Genomic DNA, 22,697 nt, shown 5'->3' on the forward strand with positions numbered 1-22,697 from the left:
AATTAGGTTTAAATTACGGTTTAAGTATCAAAAGCTTTGGCCAAAAAGTTAGACTTTTCATTTAAAAATTTAATTAATTACAATGGATCCCAAAGGTTTCAAATAAATACAAGTTCATCGAAAGATAAATACAGACTTAGCCGACCTAGGCGGCAAAATTTCAACTAAACTCCTATTCCCCAAAATACCTCATCCATGGCGGCCGAGCAGGCTGAGTATGTACATGCTACCCCCATAACTCTCTAACTCATGGCTGGTCCAGCTTTTCTTTTCCCTTACCTGCACAATGAAGCACCGTGAGCCGAGGCCCAGCAATCATACATATAAGCAGATAACATTATCATATATTGCATACTCTATAACCACATCATACTCATATAGATTTTCCAACAATATATTTTCCAGACATTATATGACTCGTGTCGAGTGGATGGACATTCCATCTTCATAATGGCCCCGCCACTGTGGCGGATCCCAGGTTCCTGTTATGGCCTCGCCACTACGGAACACATTACACATGTGATTTTGTTAATGGTCTCTCGACCAGATATTCAATACAAACAACTATAATAGCATAAACTCAGTCACAACACACATTCAACTACAATGGTATCATGGCACACTTCCTTCTGTGACCTACAATTGGGGCCCACGCACTACATTGGGTGTAAGAAACGACTTTCTTACCTCAAGTCCTCTGTGATAGGGTCGAGTGACAACGAGCATGATCATTGCTTTTCCGATCCTTGTGGCACCCCTAGGCACAACATTAATAATGGATATCCATCAAGGACTAAACTAATTAAAAGTTTCAAAATTGATTCCTAGCCTTCAGGACCTCAAATTCTACTAAGCCGGATAGTAGAATCATTCTCGAGCCTTTAGGTTTTAGTTCCTGTACTCAAAAACCCTATTTGGCTAACATCCCTATTTTGAGTCGCGGCGCCCCTCACAAGTGTCGCGACCCTCCTCAAGTCAAATAGTCCATCCCCTCAATTTCCTGGACACGGGTCGTGGCACGGCTCACCGACCGCCGCGGTGCCATGGCAGTTTCAAAGAACTACCCTGGCTTCTGAGTTCGTAAGGGTAGAGGCACCCCAAGAACAGGGTTGCCGCGCGACCCTGTGAACTCAGAAAAACAACAATTTTCAGAAATCACAAGTCCCCCAAATCCAACCCTAAACACATAATTAACCCAATCCAACCCCAGAAATGGACTCTACAGCTCAGACAAACAGTTATAACCCTTAAAACACATCAAAACTCAAACAAAAACCCATAATTCAGCTCTTGAGTTATAGAACACAAGCACACTCTAAAACTTCAAAAACTCATAATTAAAGGGGTGGAAAGCGTTACCTCAACTCATAAGAACGACCCTAGGCTGCTTGTTAATGAATTCCTAGCACCAACTCCAAGCCTCCAAGCCTTAACCTCAAGAATTTTGCTCCCAAAATTTCTAAACCCCAACTTAGCTTAGGGAGGAAAGTCTTGTTCTATAACTCCCTAAAAGGCCACGTCTCTTGCCACATTTCCCGTTACTCTCAATTAACACCTCCTAATTCTTGACTAATCCCACTAATCTTCTAAATTCTAATATCCCTCGTAACACACCAAATCACTAAAATACCCCTAGGCTCTCCTGAACCGGGTATTAACCCCTGATGTCACTTTTCCGCTAAATTGTTCACTAGGATCGCCCCATTCCACACATCACAAATATATCCACATAATAATGTGGTCTCAATCACATGACACATAATTACATTTAGACCCTCAACGGGCCAAAATTATAAATATGCCCTTATTAAAAAGAACGGGCCCATATGAATATTTAATACACATAAACATGAATATATATATATTCATTTCACCATATAAATCATGTATGCTACATAATCACACATGCATTCAATTAATTTCACATATAAATCCAATTATGCCCTCCCGACATACTAATAAAGGAACTAAGCCTTATTAGCAGATTTAGGACATTACATCATGACCATGAGGTCCTTCGAACTGAAGGAACTTTGGGAGGAGATGGCTAAGCTCAAGGAGACTGTAGTCCCACTGGCGGAGCACTCACTGTTCTAGAAGGACTTTGAGGATCCCAAGGCTCGTTCCTTAGAGTTGGAGACTCTGCTGGCCACGGAGCAGTTGAAGCTTTCATATCTTGAGGACACTTCTGCAAAGCTACTGGAAGATGTTGCGAGTCAAACCTGTTCCTTGGAGGAGGCCAAAGACAAGTTGTCGGTGGAGCTCACAGATGTTCGAGAGGAACTCCACCTGAGCTGGTCAGAGTCCAGGAGGAGGTCGTTAAGGCTAAAGAATAATTTGTGCACACGGCATCTCGTGTCGAGAAATTTAGGCTCTAAGCAGAGGAGTTAGAGAGGGACCTCGACATGATGGCAGATGACTATTGGAAAAACAATCAGAGTGTTCAGCGAAATGGCATGATGGGCCCATTTTATAAACAAAAAAAAATTCCACCTCTCATATAAATAGTTTATATGTTCAAGAATACATGCAGGAACCATAAATATGAAATATCATTAATCATGCAACATATATATATACACATGCATACAAATATTCAAGGACGGAAATATTTACCCATTGAAGTATATCAAGTGTCCTTGAGTCTTTTTGTGAATAATGATCTTCCTATCCAACGCTTTGAGTACTAAGACCACGATCTTTCAGAGTGTTCTCTACACCTCTAGATGTGTGTGGGAACATAGAGAACAAGGGTTTGTAATTTAGAAATCACAAGTTTATCTCAACACATGAGTTATTGGATTATGGCTTGAGAAAGATTGGAATAACAAGAGAAGAAGATGAGAATTTATTGTCTGAGAATTTTCTTCAACTCTTCTGAATCACCACTATCTCTTTTTATCACATAATATATATAGATTATATATTACATTATTATTCATAATAATAATAATAATAATAATAATAATAATAATAATAATATAATCAAAATGATGATAGAAATTGATTTAGGTAATATCTAACTTATCAAATTTGAAAAAAAATCTATTTTCAAATTATTAGTTAATTAAATAAATAAAATAAAAATAATACTGATACTTTATCAGCATCATATACATGCATGGCATAGTCCTTGGACTGAATCATGCATATAGTACTATTACCTTTCAAGGAATATTGCATTTTTCCTATTTGCTTTTATTTATTTAAATAAATCATTCCAACAAACTACGGTATTATCTTTTAAGGAAAAGATCACAACCATAATTCAAATTTTAAATTTTAAATTCAAAATTCAAATTAATGATCATCATTATCATCATCTTTTAAAAATCAATAAATCAAAACTATTTTGACTTACCATTTTTATTTTCTCCCACTCAAATAAAATAATTAATTTCAATAATTAATTTCTTTATTTTATATATATATTTCAAATTTTCTATATTTAAATAAATAAATATATTTTCAAAATTCGATAATTAATTCCAAATTAATTATTCAACCTCAATTATCATATAATTGTATATTTGACCCAAAGAATAAAATTCTTCTCAAATTTCTAAATTACAGTTTTCCCTTGTATCATCTCTTACCTTCATATGGTGTTGTTAGAGCCACCCTGGGAACCTATAATATCAAGCTCTAATAAATATTGGATTATTAATCAAAGCTCTTTGATTAAATAATTATATTTATTAATCTCGTTATTACTCCACTATAAATATAAGATTGAACTCTTGATAATTATAGACATATATTTACAGAGTACTTTATTAAAGAATAAAGTGTCCATTGATATAATCATTACATACAACGTCAATCCTCTATTAATGGGTCATAATTAAATGGGAATAAAATACCATTTTACACTTTTAACTATATCTAGTTCCTAATGTACCCTTGACTTTACTAGTGAAGGTTGTGTCACAACAAGTTTGCAACGTGAGCGCTTATAACATTTTCAGTTCCAAAAGTCAACCCAATAGGGAACCATTATTCAATCTATAAGAAGTTATAGATTCCATATCTGTTAAACTATGTCCCCTTGCCATATATATCATTGTGTCCCCAAAACAATTGTTCTTAGCCTAATCATTCTGACAAACCTTAACGCGTGAATCAAAGGATCAGATGACATATATAGGAGCTCATAATAACCTCGGGATTAAGATCATCGTGTATATGATAATCATTTGATGTGTTTGATTAACACTACGAAACGATGTTTAAACAAGTATTAAAAAATCACATATGGTCCAGTTCTATATATCACTATATTTAATGTACCTTCACTAAAGTGTCCTACTACACTAGTGACCCGGATCTAGGTCACTTGCATTCATAATACTAGTGAATAGTACTAGTAGTAATTAATCTAAAGATTCCATAACTTTATTTTACTACAAACTATTTTAAGTTCATTATCTCAATCTCGATCCTTTCATACCAATATGAGATTAAGAACACATAGATGAACTTTGAAATTTTATGATATTTACTTAATATTATCAACATAATATCGGACATAGTCTATATATATAATAATTCAATTCAATTATTTATTTCATTTAAAACATTTGTCAACTACAATTGCTTTAAGGGCACTATTCCCAACAATCTCTCACTTTCCCTAAAGAAAATTGAGGCATCTCTCTCAATGTGTCACTCACATTATCCTGAACGAATTTGTCTAACAAAATCTCCGTAAACAATTTTTTAAGAAATTGTTTTGAAGCTATCTTCAAGATCGTTACATCAAGTATGTAAAATTGTCTTGAATTAAATAATACTTCATTTCATGTGCTTTTCCCTCTCATAATTTTTCAGTTAATCTAGAATAGTTATATCTCCATTGCTTTCGCAATGAGATACTAGTGGTTTATTCATGTCTGAAACCCTTTCCAGAATGACAAAGAACTCAACTAAATCAAATCGCCTATTTAACTGCTCAGTAGCTGTTACATTTCGGCTTCTATGGTGAAACATACAATTCTAAAATGTCCAACACATTTCCAGATTAATGTGTTTCTTCCGTAGTTATAGAAACTGATTCTGATATCAATCTTTGAAGATTTCTATCTGGTTTAAAATCAGTTCATCCTTTGGGATTTTAGGTCACTGCCTAAATACACAAACATATAATCTCCATTATAATCAAGATACTCAAAAAATTAAGTCCTTGTAATTATTCAATGACTCAATCAGTCATTGGATTGACAACTGCTGACTATTCCCATCGTTCAACAAATGGAAATTTGAAGACATAACATTCGATACATTAAACAGTCCATCACTGAGTTGTAGGAATACTGTCTCATGTCCTTCTTTTCTTGTAAAAGAATAAATGGACATGATTATCTAGATAATACATCCTCCTGACCGGGAAGGCAAATACTCTTTCTTGGACTTATGTAAACTAAAGTATTTAAGCTTCTTATCTATATAAGTCGCTTGATACAGTTCCAAAAGATTGTTCTTTCAATCTCTATAGATTTGAATGTATAAAACATGTTTGGCTTTTCCAAATATAATATTTATAAATGTCCAGCTAACCATTTCCTTTCTATTGATAATTTCTCTACATCATTCCCAATGATCAGAATGTTTTTTTTTTTTTTTTTGATCAAGAAGGAAAAAATTTCATTGAAACAAAACTGACAAATACAGCCCAGGCCAAAGCCTAACAACCAGACCAACTAACAGACCAGATCTACCCTCATATTACATACAATTGATCTGCAAGAAGAGCTTAAACAGAGGGGTATCAGTCCTAGTTTGAACCAAATACAATCTATACTTCACTAGTGTAATAATTTATTTAGCTATATAATAAGCAGTCAATGAATAACCATCATGTAAGCATCTATTCCTATTTCTCCAAATACTATAAACCACAGCAGCTAGAATCATGTTCAAAGTGAGACTAAAACTATTACTAAACCCAGCATGTAAGTTGACTGTCCAAGCCGAGTACAAAGGGGACCAAGCAGGGAAACCAATCCAGGTGAATATGACCTCCAGCACCTTTAAGGAGAGGCAGCAGTCGAAAAAAAGATGCTGGTGGCTCTCCAAATGAATATCACAAACCGGACACAGTAAGCTAGATAATTGCATATGAACTTTGGCGAGATTATCTCTAGTTAACAGATAAGAATTAAGCACCATCCAAAGCATAAATCGATGCTTAGGCAGAATAGATCGATGCCAAATAGTTTTTTTATACTCTGCTAGTTTCTGGTTTAAACCACTGATATAGAGCAAGGCTGGTTTAAACTTCCCAGAACAACCAGCTGCCAACACCTCAGATTTACTAAACTTATTTCTGAGATGGCAAATTTTCCGCCAGTACGAACTAGTGTCCAACTTCAACCCATAATTCCAAAAATCAGCCCCCTTCAAGTAGACGTGTTGCACCCATTTGACCCATAAAGTATCATGTTTATTCGTGACTGCCCAGATATACTTAGCCAACAAAGCTCTATTCCAGCTGGACCCTTCTCTAAGACCGAGGCCTCCAAAAGCCTTGGGACGACACACCTGCTGCCATGAAGCAAAATGAAGCTTACTGCGAGTCCCCGAAGCCCCCCAAAGGAACTGTCTACACAGTTTATCGACCTCCTTAATAATGCTCTGAGGGAGAATGAACACATTCATCCAAAAATTACATAAACCGAATTGAACAGATTGGATAAGAAGCAGTCTACCTGCATAAGAAAGGTGCTTACTAGACCAGGAGAAGAGTTTAGTTCTTACTTTTTGAATAATGATCTCACAGTCTGAATGTTTCCACTTCGTAGGTCTAAGAGGGACCCCTAGATAATGCAGTGGAAAGGATCCTTCAGTGAGATTCAACAGCTGACAAATCCCTTTTTTATCCTCTAAAGGAACTCCTCCAAAGTATATCATAGACTTCATAAGGTTTAATTGAAGCCCTGAAGCCTCACCAAAAACCCCAAGAGCACACTTAAGAACATTAACAGCCCCAATATTGCCTTTGCAAAACAGAATAATGTCATCGGCAAAACACAAATTAATTAAATTAATGCTCTTACACAACGGATGAAATCGGAAAAGAGGGGATCTGGAAGCCCACTGAATGCTTCTAGTCAAGTATTCCATAATGATCACAAATAAGAGCGGAGGCATAGGATCCCCTTTCCGTAATCCTCTTTTTCCCTTGAAATTTCCCTGAACCCGGCCATTTAACAGTAAGAAGTAGTTAGTATTTTGGACACACTTCATCACCCAACCTATAAACTTCATAGGAAAACAAACTTCCTTCAATAGGTTTTCCAAAAATAACCAATCAACGGTGTCGTAAGCCTTGCTTATGTCTATCTTTATAGCACAACGGGGAGAAGTATTCGCTCTACCATAATTCTTAATAAGATCTTGAAGAATCATGATATTATGAGCAATGGTCCTACCACGAACAAAAGCTCCTTGGTTAGACTGAATAAGAGAAGGGAGCACCAAGGCCAACCGAGAACTAAGCAATTTGGCCATGACCTTATAGATAGTTGAACAACAAGCAATGGGCCTGAAATCAGATGCCTTAGCCGGATTAGACACCTTAGGAATCAGAGAGATAGTCGTTTCATGAAGTTCCTTAGGTAATTTTCCTGAAGTAAAACCATGATTGACAGCTGAGCATATATCATGACCAATTTCCTTCCAAAACAGCTTGAAAAAACTTGATCCAAAACCATCAGGTCCAGGAGTTTTGGTGCTAGGAATACTGAAAAAAGCCTTTTTTATTTCCTTGTTAGAAAAAGGAGACATAAGAGACAGCTGTTGATCAATGGACAATTTAGGACCCAAATCAACACAGCACCGATCCACTACACCAGAGGCCGATCTGGAGGAGCCTAGATGATTCTTGAAGTGCTCTACAAAATGGTCAACTACCAACTGAAAATCATCAATGAGAACACCATTATCATTTATCTAAGAAACAACAGTATTTTCAGTCTTACGCTTCTTCAGGAAAGCATGAAAAAACGCAGAGTTCATATCTCCCTGCCTTATCTAGCTAATCTTACTCCGTTGAGTAAGAAAGCTATGATACATTTTTTCGTGGACATGGAACTCAGAGGCCTTCCTCTTAACCACCTCATGTAAGCTGATATCAAGAGGATTAGCTTGGGCCTGAAATTGGGCATCTTGGAATTCCTTCGAAGCTAGCTGGTAGCAATACCCCACATCACCAATACACTCCCTGTTGAACCTCTTAAGCCTGTGCTTCAATCTAACAAGTTGAACAAAAACAGCTCTAAGACCAGTAGCTTGAACAGGAACCTCCCAGCTACTTAAAACTGCTTGCTTGAAATCAGTATGGTTGGCCCAGAAATTATAGTACTTAAACAGCTTAGTTCCCATAGTCACCACTGGAATATTTGACACAATACAAGAGCAGTGGTCTGAAACAACCTCCCAACTAAACTTAGCCAAAGTCTGAGGGAAAAAGTCTAACCACTCCTCAGTAATGAAAACATGATCAATTTTCGAAAAAATCCGGGCTGTTCCTTCTTGGTTATTAGTCCAGGTGAAAAAAGACCCTGTAGCTTTGAGACTTTGAACATTAGCTATAACTTTCCAATCAATAGCATCAGCCAGCTCATTACCAGTAATTGCATTACCCCCCGATCTATCACCACCAGAAAAGGTAGCATTAAAGTCTCCTAACACAATCCAAGCCTTAGCTGAAAGAGAGATACGAGTTAGATCCGTCCAAAGGCTTCTTCTCTTCTCTACAGTGTTGAAACCGTAAACAAAAGTAACCCAGAAACATCTCATGTCACCTACCAACTGAACTTGACAATGAACAAGCTGAGGAGAGTCTTCCAACACAGTCAATCTAGCTATCCCCTTTCTCCACAGAATTAATAATCGCCCTTCTATAATCGGACTGGAGTAGAACTCCCAATTAGGAAATCTAGTATCCATAAACTCCCTAACTTTATTCCCTCGTAATTTTGTTTCCAATAACCCACCAATTCCAATCTTACTACTTCTAACTATTTCTTGAACTTTCTTCTGTTTATTTACATTATTCAGACCCCTAATATTCCAACTCAGACACGAACACTTATCCATTAGCTAAAAAACCTCCAGAAGATTCAACCCTCCTACCGTGCACCTGCTCTTGAAGCACATCATATTTATTAGTCCTGTGATGTTGATCCGTGGCCAGTTTAGAAAACTCAGTAGTACCCAATCCTTGCTTGCTTAGGGATGCAGTACGCTTAGGGGTGTGCCATATATCATCCATAACCCTTTCCTTAGATTGATCCACATTAGCCTCCTCTTGACGAGAAACCTCAGTAAGACCAATGACTGAGATATCCACTCCTTCCTTATTACCCACTTCCTGAGTTGGTTCCTCTGTATTCTTAATCTCTGAAGTAGTTCCCTGTTCTTTAGTAGAATCTGCCTTAGACCTCCCTCCTTTTTCCACCCACATAGGCTTAACACTCTTGCGACAATCTGCCATGGAATGTCCAAAACCAGAACAAGTCTTGCACTTAGTAGGCAACCATTCATACTCTATCCCCTGCTCAATAATCTGACCATATTCATTGACAAACTGTAAACTTCGGGGAGGGTCATCTGTTATTTCCATCTCCACTAGGACCCTCGCAAACTGAACCCGAGATCGTTCCCTAGTGAATTTATCAACTAGCAATGGTTTGCCAACCGTGCTCACCAACGCACTTAGACACTTGCTTCCCCAATATTGTAATCTCAGGTCATGAAGACGGACCCAAAGGGGCACCGACCGAATCAGTCTAATAGCACTCAAATCCGTTGTCCAAGGTCTAACAATGACAGGTTTCCTATCGAATTGCAAGATTCCATTCTCTAAGACATGATCTCTAGTCGCTTCATCATTAAATTTCACCAAAGTTAACCCCATAATCATTCTAGAAATTTGGGCAATCCCTAGATGGCCCCAAACTCTCTTTATGAAGCCCTCAAAAATTGTCATTGGAGGATTCGCTCCCATCACCATGCAAATGACAGCAGCAGACCAGTTAGCAGACTGAATCTTAACCTCTTCTATGTCAACTTGTGCCAACTTTTGACCATTCCTAAAAATTGGTTCAGTGAATTCCAATTTCGGTTCAGAGAAGGAGAGCTTACTAGACCTAAATTGTTGCCAATGATGTTGAGATTCGGATTGAAAATCATCGTCTCCACCTTTTTCATTATCATCTGTCCCATTCACATAAGATGTAGATCTAACATCTGGTTCAGAATCAACATCCTCCACTCCGATTTCCTGATCTCTCTGACCCTTCTGACCTAAATCGTCGCCTTGCGAATGCCCAAACCCAGGAGCTTCAGATACCTTCAACCTATCTTGCGCTATCTCAGAAACCGCACAAACCTCTGGCACATCGACCTCCACCTCGTTGGCCACCTGAGGTAATATCTCGACTGGATCTCCATCATGAATGACTGGCTTAAGACTCGTCTTTTTCCTCTTCGCCATGGGAGAGAAAAAACCAAACCTCCGCCTTCTTTGGATAGTAATGATCAGAATGTTATCAACATGAAAAATAAGAATCACAAAAGAATCTTTCTGGCCAAGATCTTCAAATGGTTTTGTCATGTCAACCTTTTAGAAAAGACTACTTAGACATCCATTTTAATAATAATCTCATAATTCATGCATAAAGCAATGGATAATAGTATGTAAACAGATTTAAGCTTGGTTATAGTAGAAGGTTTTTATTTGAGTAATAAATTTCTTCTTTCTATGTATAGCCTTCGTCTATTAACCTTACTTTGAAAAGTCTATAGTTTCCTCTGTTCTTCTCTTCATCTTGAATATCCTGTTGCAAATTGAAGTTTAATAAACTTTAGTTGGATGTTCAAGAATCCAGATGTCATAGGAATTCCAAATTCTATTTCTAGATTCATGGTGTTTCAATCATTGTTTTTTGTTAAAACTTTTCATTACATACTAGTATGTGAAATGAAATATAGTTAGATTGTGTTACACACATCCAACTAAACTTATATTTGTAACGGAGTAGTTACTAATTAACGCTCCCACTACAATAAAGCTTTACAGAATTTTTGATATACTTTGGTTTTATCATTGTTAATTATCAGTAACTTGCTTACTTGACTTATAGTCATTATTTCTAGTACATGTTAACTAGAAATATAGTGATTATAACAATCATGCTTCATTAAAGTAGCATTTAAGAGATACAAATACTTTTGTAATCTTTTATGATTATTAAATTGTTTAACTAAATGACTTCATGGAAAATTTTCAATTTATTCACATAACCACTTGTGAATCCCAAATTTTAAGTCTTTGATGATGTACAATCATACATGTATAGAGTATAACAAGTGTCAAATTTATATAAATAATAAAGATGATGATGATCACTCATTATCTATTTAATCTTATCTAATTTGATTATATTTCATTTCAAAAATACTAATGTTGCTTAGCATTCTAGTTGTATGTGAATTGGGTTTGAATTCCAAGTTCACATGCAAATTACTTGAATTCCAAATTCGAGTTTTTGACTTCTTTTTTATCAGATCAAACAAGTCTTTAAGTGACTTTACTTTGAATGTTGCATGAAAATTTCTAGAAATTTTCTTTGCTTTCAACAAAAGTAAACATATCTTAGTTAAATGTCAATCAATATTGACTTACTAGTTATTATCTCTTTTAGCTTTGAACATTAAAAGGTTCGACATACATCTCTGTGTATTAGCGAAATGATTATGTGATTTTCGAGCCTTTATTGAAGAAAGGTCTTTTGGTTAACTTTAAGTAATAGACTATATAAACAGGGAGAGAACCAATGAATGGTTCTAATAAAATATTGTCTTTTATTTGTTTTCTTTGTTTAATTAATTATAAATCAATCTAAAAAATAATTCACATATATGTTTCACTTAATTGTTGTTGGAATAATATGTCTTATTTATTAAATCTATGATTTGCACAATAAAGAATAATTCATAATTATCATTCATACTCATTGATGAAATAGGTAGAACAAATATATTTCAAAAATAACAACTGAATTTATTATTTAAAAGAAATATTAAACTGGTTCACTCATCGAATAAAGGAATCTAAAATATAGTTTCTAGAAAGAATTCTAGAACCAATTTAAAGAAACAGACTTAATAGAAAATTGAAAATAAAAATCAATCTACAATATTTTTCTTGTTTCTTTTCCGCATTTCTTTCTTTTCTTGAATAATACGTTCCTGAAAACAAGAAAAAAAAAATATGGTTTGTGGCATACAAATTTGAATCAACTATTCAAATATATTAAAAGGAGATGAGTAAATCATATTTACCATTTCTTCTTGCAAACTTCTCAAGTGATCAATAGAGTCTCTTTTGATCTTTTCCCATATCTCGTATGTAGAATTAAGGCGTACATATCTCGATTTAATATTTTCAGTCGTAGTCTTCTCTATGCAATGAAGAGCCAAATAATCATATCTCATCCAATCCGGATATTTTTTATGATCATCATAATCAGATAAAGTTGATGGCTCGTTTGGAGGCACATCAATGATTGCATCATACACTTTTAGTTTACTCGGAACTATATGTATGCTTCTGTACCAATCATCAAGATTGTTGAAGTCTAAATGAAAAGTACTTAGGTAGCCGTCATAAGGATTCACTGGTTCTTTCACATTTTGAGGTTCTGGATTATGATTAAGAGAATTAACCATTGTTGCTGGAAATAAATAAAATATAATGAATTAAAACATATAATAAATACCATATATTATTTGGAAAAGTAAACATGATGCATAAATGCAACATATAAAAACAGATAAAAATTATATACTAATCCACGATAAATTAATGGACCAGCCTTGGGGTAGGCTAGACTAATTCCAAATTAATTTTGAGACAAATCTCAATTTCATAAGTGAAAACTTAAAAAAAAAAATTTCTCTTTTGACTTATGAACTACCGCTAGTTTGGTTAAGATGCACTAGTCGTGCTCGAAAGCCTAGATACACCTTCGGAGTGTAGCCCATTATTTTCAATTAATGACTTAACTCAAGAGTGTGTCTTAGGGTAAGTCAAACTTGAAATACATCATTAATTATATTCTCATAAGAGAAGTCAACCTTGAGATAAAATAAAAATATTCGAAAGCCTTTCCTTAGGAAGGCCGCAAACGGAGGCGACTCCTATGCCTCTCGGTGTTCAACCAATAATGCAGACCATGAGACTTATTGTCATAACTCCCTCTCCCACTCACTAATTTGGAAAAGTGTGTTTTTCACAAAATCAATATTTTTTAATTTAGTTGTAAAAATAAATTTAGTTATTTTTATTAAATGATATTCTAATAATTATTAATCCAATTAAGCAAAATAAAAATGAATAACTTGTGCCCTTAATTCTAATTTTAATTTTGCTTTAATTAAAGAATATCATTTTTATTTTAATAAAATATTTTTCATTAAAATAATAAATTAAACAACTTTAATTTTCATTTACCATCTTAACTAATTAAGACTAAATTTATTATTATATGAATTATCATATATAAACATATAATAAAATATAGGATGTTCCTAATAGCATGTTTCTACACGAATGTAATGCATGCTAATTGCATACTATGTGGGCATATGAATGGCATGTTATAATGCATGAAAAATATTAAAAACTTTAATCATATTCAAACTTTTATAATAAGTAAATAAGAGTGGGTTGGTAACATTTTGGTATTTCTAGAAAAATTACAATACTTGCAAATATACATGAAAATGTAACCTGGACTAGCTAAGGTCTGATGAAGAAAGCCTTGATCTCGAGCCTTGAGATGTAGTCTTGTTGAGCCAATGCCACCATTTTCCATATCCGTTTTGAATTATACAACTTTTAATTATTTTAAACAACATTTTCAGATAATTAAACTTTGGGTTTTAACACCAAAATAGTTTCTAAGGCCCAATTTGAATTTGAGTTATTTAATTCAAAAATAAAACTAACCAATTTTATTTTAATAAATTAAAATTAAGAATAATTTTAATTATGGAAGAGAATAATTAAAACATTTTTAATTAAGGAAAATAATCAAAACTATTTTAATTATAGAAATTTCCAAATTAAAAACATTTTAATTCAATTTCAATTTTTTAATTAATTATATAATTAAAACATCTTTATCTTGGTAACAACACATTAGGGTTTTCATGACACAAACCCTAGGTATATCATCAAGAGAGATGGTAGCAAGGGGTCCGACGGCATGGCCAGCGATGCGACAATGCCGTACGGTCATGTCGTACGGGTCCGTATGGTGTACGGACGGGAAAGGGAGAAGAACATCGGGGTGTGTGCCACGGCGATCAGCGATGGTAGTGTCATTGTCTCAATTTTCGTGTCAAACTTCGTTGAATCCAATTACAACAATTTTATAATTTACATTTCGAAAAATAAAAAATTATAAAATTCCTATGCCCCAAAAATGGCTTACATTTTTCATCTAGAAATTTTAAGAACATTTCCTAAACTCAAAGCATCATTATAAACAACCCTTACGAATCTATCATCATCAATATAAACATCCATCCATTCAAATATATATCACATATAATATAAAAATGCACATAATCCCACATAGCAATTAATAATATGCAAGGATTAATGACCTGCTCTATGATACAAATTGTTGGAAAAACAATCAGAGTGTGCAGCAAAATGGCATGGTGGGCCCAGTTTATAAACAACAACAAAAATTTCACCTCTCATATAAACAGTTTATATGTTCAAGACACATGCAGGAACCATTAATATGCAATATCATTAATCATGCAATATATATATATACGCATACTTATATATCATATACACATGTATACAAATATTCAAGGACAAAAATATTTATCTCTTGAAGTCTATCAAGTGTCATTGAGTCTCTTTGTATAAATAACAATCTTCCTATCCAACACTTTAAGTACTTAGACCACGATCTTCCGGAGTGTTCTCTACACCTCAAGACGTGGGCACATAGAGAACAAGGGTTTGTAATTTAGAAATCACAAGTTTATCTCAACACATGAGCACTTGGATTATGGCTTGAGAAAGGTTGGAATAATAAGAGAAGAATATGAGAATTTCTTGTATGGCAACTTTCTTAAACTCTTCTGAATCACAACTATTTATCTCTTATTATCATATAATATATATAGATTATATATTACATTATTATTCATAAAAATAATAATAATACAATCATAATGATGATAGGAATTGATTTAGGTAATATCTAACTCACCAAATTTGAAAAATTCTATTTTCAAATTATTAATTAAATAAATAAATAAAATAAAAACAATATTGATACTTTATCAGCATCATATACACACATGGCACAGTCCTTGGACTATGTCATGCGTGTAGCACTATTTCCTTTCAAGGAATATTGCATTTTTCCTATTTGTTTTTATTTATTTATGTATTTATTTAAATAATTCATTCCCACAAAATATAGTATTATCTTTTTAAGGAAAATATCACAACCATAATTCAAAATTCAAATTAATGATCATCATTATCATCATCTTTTAAAAATCAATAAATCAAAACTATTTTGACTTACTATTTTTATTTTCTCCCACTTAAATGAAATAATTAATTTCAAAAATTACTTTATTTATTTTATATATTTTTTGAAAATTCTATATTTAAATAAATAAATATATTTTCAAAATTCAATAATTAATTCTAAATTAATTATTCAACCTCAATTATCATATAATTGTATATTTGACCCAAAGAATAAAATTCTTCTCAAATTTCCAAATTACAGTTTTACCCTTGTATCAACTATTACATTGATATGGTGTTGTTAGAGCCACTCTCGGATCCAATGGACCTATAATATCAAGATCCAATAAATATTAGATTATTAATCAAAGCTCTTTGATTAAATAATCATATTTATTAATCTCATGATTGCTCCACTATAACTATGAGATTGAACTCTTGATAATTATAGACATATATTTACAGAGTATTTTATTAAAGAATAAAGTGTTCATTGATATAATCATTAAATACAACGTTAATCCGCTATTAATGGTTCATATTTAAAAGGGAATAAAATTGGCATTTTACCCTTTTAACTATATCTAGTTCCTAGTGTACCATTGACTTTACTAGTGAAGGTTGTGTCACAACAAGTTTGCGACGTGAGCGCTCATAACCTTTTCAGTTCCAAAAGTCAACCCAATCAGGAACCATTATTCAATCTATAAGAAGGTATAGATTACATATATGTTAAACTATGTCCCCAACCATATATATCATTGAGTCCCCAAAACAATTGTTCTTAGCCTAATCATTCTGATAAACCTTAACACATGAATCAAAGGATCATATGACATATATAGGAGTTCATAGTAACCTCAGGATTAAGATCATCGTGTATAGGATTTGATTAATACCACAAAACGGTGTTTAAACAAGTATTAATAAATCACATCTGGTCCATTTCTATATATCACTATATATAAAGTACATTCACTAAAGTGTCCTACTGCACTAGTGACCCGGATCTAGGTCACTTGCATTCATAATACTAGTATACTGTACAAGCAGTAATTAATCTAAAGATTCCATAACTTTATTTACTGCGAACTATTTTAAGTTCATTATCTCAATCTCAATCCTCTCATACCAATATGAGATTAAGACCACATAGATGAACTTTGCAATTTTCTAATACTTACTTAATATTATCAACATAATATCAAACATAGTCTATATATATAATAATAATTCAATTCATTTATTTATTTCATTCAAAACATTTTTCAACTACAATTGCTTTAAGGGCACTATTTCCAACAATGAAAACCTGTTTGTGCGTGGCAAAGCAATAGGGACATGGACCTGTCATTCACTGACGACCCCCTCATTAGTTTAGCTGGGTTTTCATGCCACCCAATGTAACGTAACACCACAAGAGTCTAAAACCTCAACCTGTCCACATTTTGTGCTCGGATCTTAGTATCCCGAGTCTTTATCAACTTCTCTTAGTATTTGGATATGCTTAGTGTTGGATAACTCATACAGGATCTTTATTTATTTTCATGTAGATCTAATATTAAACAAATTAATATGAGATAACCTAGAACATGTTTCTAAAATTAAATTCAAAGAGAAACAATGATAAGAATACTTACAGTATACACAGTGGAATGAATGAGTCCTTCCTTCAGTTTCTCTAACCCTTGTATCCTTTCTGTCGTAGAGTATTACCATGAAACTGAACCGATCTTCTATAATCTTCACAGTCTTCCAAAGTATCCTTAGAATCACCTAGACTAGAGTGGGCAATTCTCAACACATGAGATAGATACAGAGAAGAAGAGAAAATAACAAAGAGGCTTAGAAAAGGACTTGTGATAAGAGAAAATAACCTAGACTGGAATGACTTGTGACTTCTGGTTTTTTTACTTCTCTCACTTAGCACTCATTTTTATAGACTCAATTAGGCCATTTAATTTAATTAAAAAATCAATAAAATAATAGCAAATTAACAGCCCTAGGTCGAAATTATCATGGGCTTTAGGCCCGTGATATTTCTCATTTGATTATAAGCCCAATGGACTTAAAATCAAGGCCTGTATTATTTTCTATTGATTTAATTATTTAAATCATTTATCAAATTAATTATTTATAATTTGAACCTTGATTTAAAATTATTTATTAATTTAGATACCAATTTATCTTAATTAATAAATCTGCCATAATTTCTCTTTTCTTCTCAAAATTACATAACTCTATGAAACTATCCAAAATTGACTCGGTCAACTTTGATAATTAAACCAATTAATTGAGACTATCTAGATGATTTTATCCAAGTTACAATGGGGACCATTGGCCTATGAAATCAAACTCCAATAAGTTATCATAAATCTAACAAATAAATTTACTAACTTATTAATTCCTCGTAACTCCACTAAAGACTATGAATTGCACTCTTGAATTCATAGAACGTTTTATAATAAATATAGATACGCTATTAATTATCCATTGTTACAACAATAATTGTCGCTCAATCTTCTATAGACGGCCTACAATGAGATGGGACTAAAATACCATTTTACCCTTCATTGTATTTTATCCTTAAAACACTTAGTTCCTTGTAAATGATATTTTAGTAAACTAATTTAATTACTGAAATAAGATCTCTATCATTTAGCACCTTGAACCAAAGTAAAAGGAAAACATCATTTCACTTCTTCATCAGAAGCTATAGATGTTCATATCTATGATTAACACTCCCACTCAATTATACTACCGAGTTCACAAGATGTAAGTATGGGCTAGTCCGTAGGGTAAGCTGGTAATGAACAAGTCAAAGAACTCAAATAATACAATCAGTTCGAATACTAACCACTCAGAATTGAGATTGAATTGACCTATGGTCAACTATATGATATGACTAGAATAGATAATAACAGTATGTTTACTTATCTTATCAACTGTCAATATCGGTCATGTCTGATGTAACAAATACATCTAATCTTATCTACTTTGCTAATGTTCTGGAAAAAACATAACACCACAATCTGTAAGTAGATCATATCGTAGATTGGCAAGTCAGTGTAAATCATGTGCACTGACTAATCTTAGGACTAAATTATTTTGAACATATAATCATATTTATATTCCACTGTGATCACGTCACTATAAATACGATTAGCTATATGCTCGGGATTTAATAGAAGTTTATATTAAACAAATAATCGTGAAAATAAAACATGTGACCAAAGTGATTAACCAAGTCAAAAAAATGACTTCTATTCTTTTATTGATAATAAGATGAGATTACAAAGAAATTGGGTTTTAATTAGGGCATAAAACCCCAACAAACTCCCACTTGCACTAATTGAAAATAATGCCTTAATTCTACTAATCCAATTTCCTTGATATACTTATCAAATGTAGCTTCTAGTAGTGTCTTTGTAAACGGATGTGCAACATTGTCTTCAGTTGCAATCTTCATAACCTTCACATCTCCCCTGACCACATATTTTTGAATAATGTGATAGTTCCTTCCTATATGCTTACTCCTCTAATGACTATGAGGTTCTTTTGAGTTGGCTATCGCTCATGTATTGTCACAAACCAGCACAAGCGGTTTATCCCTTTTTGGAATAACACCAAGATCCGAATAGAACTTCTTTAGCCAGACTATTTCCTTAGCTACTTCTGGCGCGGCTATGTACTCAGCCTCCATGGTGGAATCTGAGATTGCAGACTGCTTTACTCTTCTCCATATCACAGCTCCACCCCCAAGAGTAAACACCATTCCAGAAGTAGACTTCATGTCATCGACATCAGTCTGAAAATCTAAATCGGTGTAGCCTATAGGGTTCAGAACACCACCCTTGTATACTAACATATAATCCCTAGTCCGCCTTAAATACTTCAGGATATGCTTAACTGCTATCCAATGTTCCGGTCCTGGGTTTGACTGATACCTGCTCACTACTCTCACTGCATAGCAAATATCTGGTCTAGTACACAACATGGCATACATCAGACTTCCAACTGCAGATACATAAGGAACTTTTTACATTGCATCTTCCTCTTTAGGAGTCTAGGGAGGCTACTTCTTTGAAAGATGAATTCCATGGTGGGACGGTAAATGTCCTTTCTTGGAATTTGTCATTGAGAAACGTTCAAGCACTTTATCAATGTAAGTTGCTTGAGATAGAGCTAAAAGTTTGTTCTTTCTATCCCTGATGATCTGGATACCTAGAACATAACTTGCTTCACCCAAATCCTTCATCTGGAATTGAGTGCTCAGCCAATTCTTCACTTCAAATAATTTCTTAACATTGTTTCCAATGAGTAAGATATCATCTACATAAAGAACCAGGAATACCACTATTTGATTTGCCTTCAGTTGGTAAACATAGGGCTCATCAATATTTTGTTCAAAGCCATAGTTTTTGATTATTTCATCAAACCTAAGATTCTAAGAACGAGAAGCTTGCTTAAGTCCATAAATGGACCTATTCAGCTTGCCAACTTTTCCTTCTTGTCCAGCTACTTTAAATCCTTCTGGCTGATCCATATAAATGACTCTGTCAAGCTTTCCATTAAGAAAAGTTGTCTTGACGTCCATTTTCCAGATCTCATAGTCGAGAGCGGCCGCTATGGATCAGAGGATGTGAATGGACTTGAGCATGGCTACAAGAGTAAAAGTTTCCTCATAGTCCACGCCTTCTCTTTGGGTATAACCCTTTGCCACTAATTGAGCTTTATAAGTCTTAATATTTCCATCAACACCTTGTTTCTTCTTTTAGATCCACTTGTACCCAATGGCCCTAAAGTCACTAGATGCTTCCACAAGATCCCAGACGGAATTTGAGTACATGGACTCAATTTCTTGTTTCATGGCTTCGAGCCATAGTTCCTTTTCAGGGTTAGCCATTTCCTGTTTGAAAAACAACGTATCATCATCACTAGTATCACCAACAACCATATTGGTTTCACCATCCAAACCATAGCGAACTAGGTTCCTAGAAATTCTCCCACTACGACGAGGCTCCATGACTGTTTGCTCATGAATAGTGATACTTTCTTCATTTAAATCGACTTGCGTCAATTGGACATGAAGAGTGGGAATTTCATCATCAACTCACGTTGATGACTATGGAACATTGGTTGGATTCAATCCTTTAACCATCTCCTCTAAAACTACTTTGCTACGAGGTTTGAAGTTTTGAACATAGTCATTTTCCATAAAAGTAGCATTCGTAGAAGTAAACACGTTCTTTTTTGAATGACTATAGAAAAGTCCACCCCGAGTACCTTTAGGATAGCCAACAAATATGCAAACTTCAGTTCGCAGTTCTAGCTTTCCCTCCTTTTTCCTCTGGACGTGAGCGGGACACCCCCATATTCTATAATGGCGTAAACTAGGTTCACGACCGTTCCAGCATTCTAAAGGTGTTTTGGGGATTGATTTAGATGGCACGACATTGAGAATGTCGTTCGCAGTTTCAATTGCATGTCCCCAGAACGAAGTTGGTAGAGTTGTGTAAATAAGCATGCATCTAACCATTTCCAATAAAGTTCTATTCCGGCATTCCACTACACCATTTTGTTGCGGAGTACCTGGGGTAGTAAGTTGTGATAAAATCCCAAGTTCAGTTAAATGATCTTGGAGCTGTATATCCAAAAATTCTCCACCCCTATCAGATTGCAAGATCTTTAACATTTTACCTAATTGGTTCTGAGCCATTGCTAGGAATTCCTAAAACTTTGAAAATGTTTCTGATTTCCTATGCATTTGGTATAGACATGAGTATCTAGAGTAATCGTCAATAAAAGTGACGAAATACTCAAAACCACCCCTGGCTTGTACATTCAAAGGTCCACAAACACCTGAATGCACAAGTGGAAGTGGTTCTTTGGCCCAATTACCCTTTGCAGAGAATGGACGCTTAGTCAGTTTGCCTTCTAGACAAGATTCACAGACAGGTAATTCACCTAAGGTGAGTTCCCTCAAAGGCTCATCCTTTGTAAGTCTTTGAATCCTATCATAGCCAATGTGACCTAGTCTCAAGTGCCATAAATACGTCATAATATCGTTATCGGTCTTTTGACGTTTATTGGTCCAAGGTTTAGCTACTTTGAATAAATCATTGTTAAGAGCGAGTGGTTCGTTAGGTCGCAAAATATAAAGCTCGTTTTCCAAACATGCAATACACAATTGTGATCCATTAAAGGAAATAGATATATTAGAGCTTGTGAAAGTCATAACAAATTATTCTAATTGCAACATGGAAACTGAAATTAAATTTCTACTAAAATCCGGAATAAAAATACATCTTTTAAAATTAAGTATTTATTTCCGAACTTCAGACGAGCTATTCCTCTATCTTGGACCTTAACAAACGCTTTGTTCCCAACTCTATGCTTTAAGTTGCCTTTGTCCACTTCCTCCCACGATTTAAGAAGCTGTAAAGAGTTACAAACATGGTTGGTAGATCCAGAATCAGTAATCCAAACGGATTTATCATTCTCTAAAGCACATGTTTTTATGATAAATGAACTATAATAATTGCCTTTGTTTTTCGCTGCTAGAAACTTCGGGCAATCTCGTTTCTAGTGCCCCTTCTCTTTGCAGTGAAAACACTTATCTTTACCTTTCTTATTTTTCTTGTTCTTCCCCTTAGGCGTCTGTTCATATGGTTGTGCACTCGTCTTTGCATCCTTTGCAGGCTTGGGGTTGTTGTTTTGTCCACCTTTCCTCTTGTTTCCAGCTTTCGAAGATGAAGCTTGGTTAGCACACGTGGTGCTGGACCCGACCTTATTTGCACAGGAAGGCGGCACTGATGGTGCTATCCAACACAACATATATAGGGGAGGAGGGGTTCTCCATTTATGGGCTTCGAGAGGATCAATGGGTTGGCCATGTGCACCTTTAACTGTTGGATGCATGTTCGCACTCCTTCCATTCGAACCTCTGACCCCCTCGGAGTATGTTGAAGAACGTTATGCACTTGTCAGTTGCCTGGGAGACAAAGCGGCTTAGGGCTGTTATCCTCCTGATGAGACTCTGCACATATTTATGCTTACAGGGGGATGGCATATCGACCAAAGCCTTAATCTTCTTAGGGTTTGCCTCTATTCATCGGGC

At 34.5% G+C, this 22,697-nt stretch overlaps 1 protein-coding gene across 1 annotated transcript; it reads right to left on the bottom strand.

Moving 5' to 3' along the window:
• Positions 1-5,817: 5,817 nt before the first annotated feature.
• Positions 5,818-10,618, bottom strand: LOC133818056 (uncharacterized). The gene is made up of 3 exons (XM_062250743.1): positions 9,143-10,618; positions 8,116-9,039; positions 5,818-7,914 (listed from the first exon to the last, which is right to left on the bottom strand). The coding sequence occupies exons 1-3, from the start codon at positions 10,616-10,618 to the stop codon at positions 5,818-5,820; spliced, it is 4,497 nt and encodes a 1,498-aa protein (XP_062106727.1).
• Positions 10,619-22,697: the final 12,079 nt, after the last annotated feature.

This window comes from Humulus lupulus, chromosome 1 (genome assembly GCF_963169125.1).
Source record: "Humulus lupulus chromosome 1, drHumLupu1.1, whole genome shotgun sequence".
Taxonomy (NCBI): Eukaryota; Viridiplantae; Streptophyta; class Magnoliopsida; order Rosales; family Cannabaceae; genus Humulus; species Humulus lupulus.

Bases quoted from the DNA above. Each gene is read 5' to 3' on its own strand.
- LOC133818056 (XM_062250743.1), bottom strand. From the start codon at position 10,618: ATGACAAAACCATTTGAAGATCTTGGCCAGAAAGATTCTTTTGTGATT. The intron at 9,040-9,142 runs GTGCACGGTAGG...GTAAATAAACAG, and splicing joins ATGATGTGCTTCAAGAGCAG to AAGAAAGTTCAAGAAATAGT. The intron at 7,915-8,115 runs GTGGTTAAGAGG...GATGATTTTCAG, and splicing joins TTGATATCAGCTTACATGAG to TTGGTAGTTGACCATTTTGT.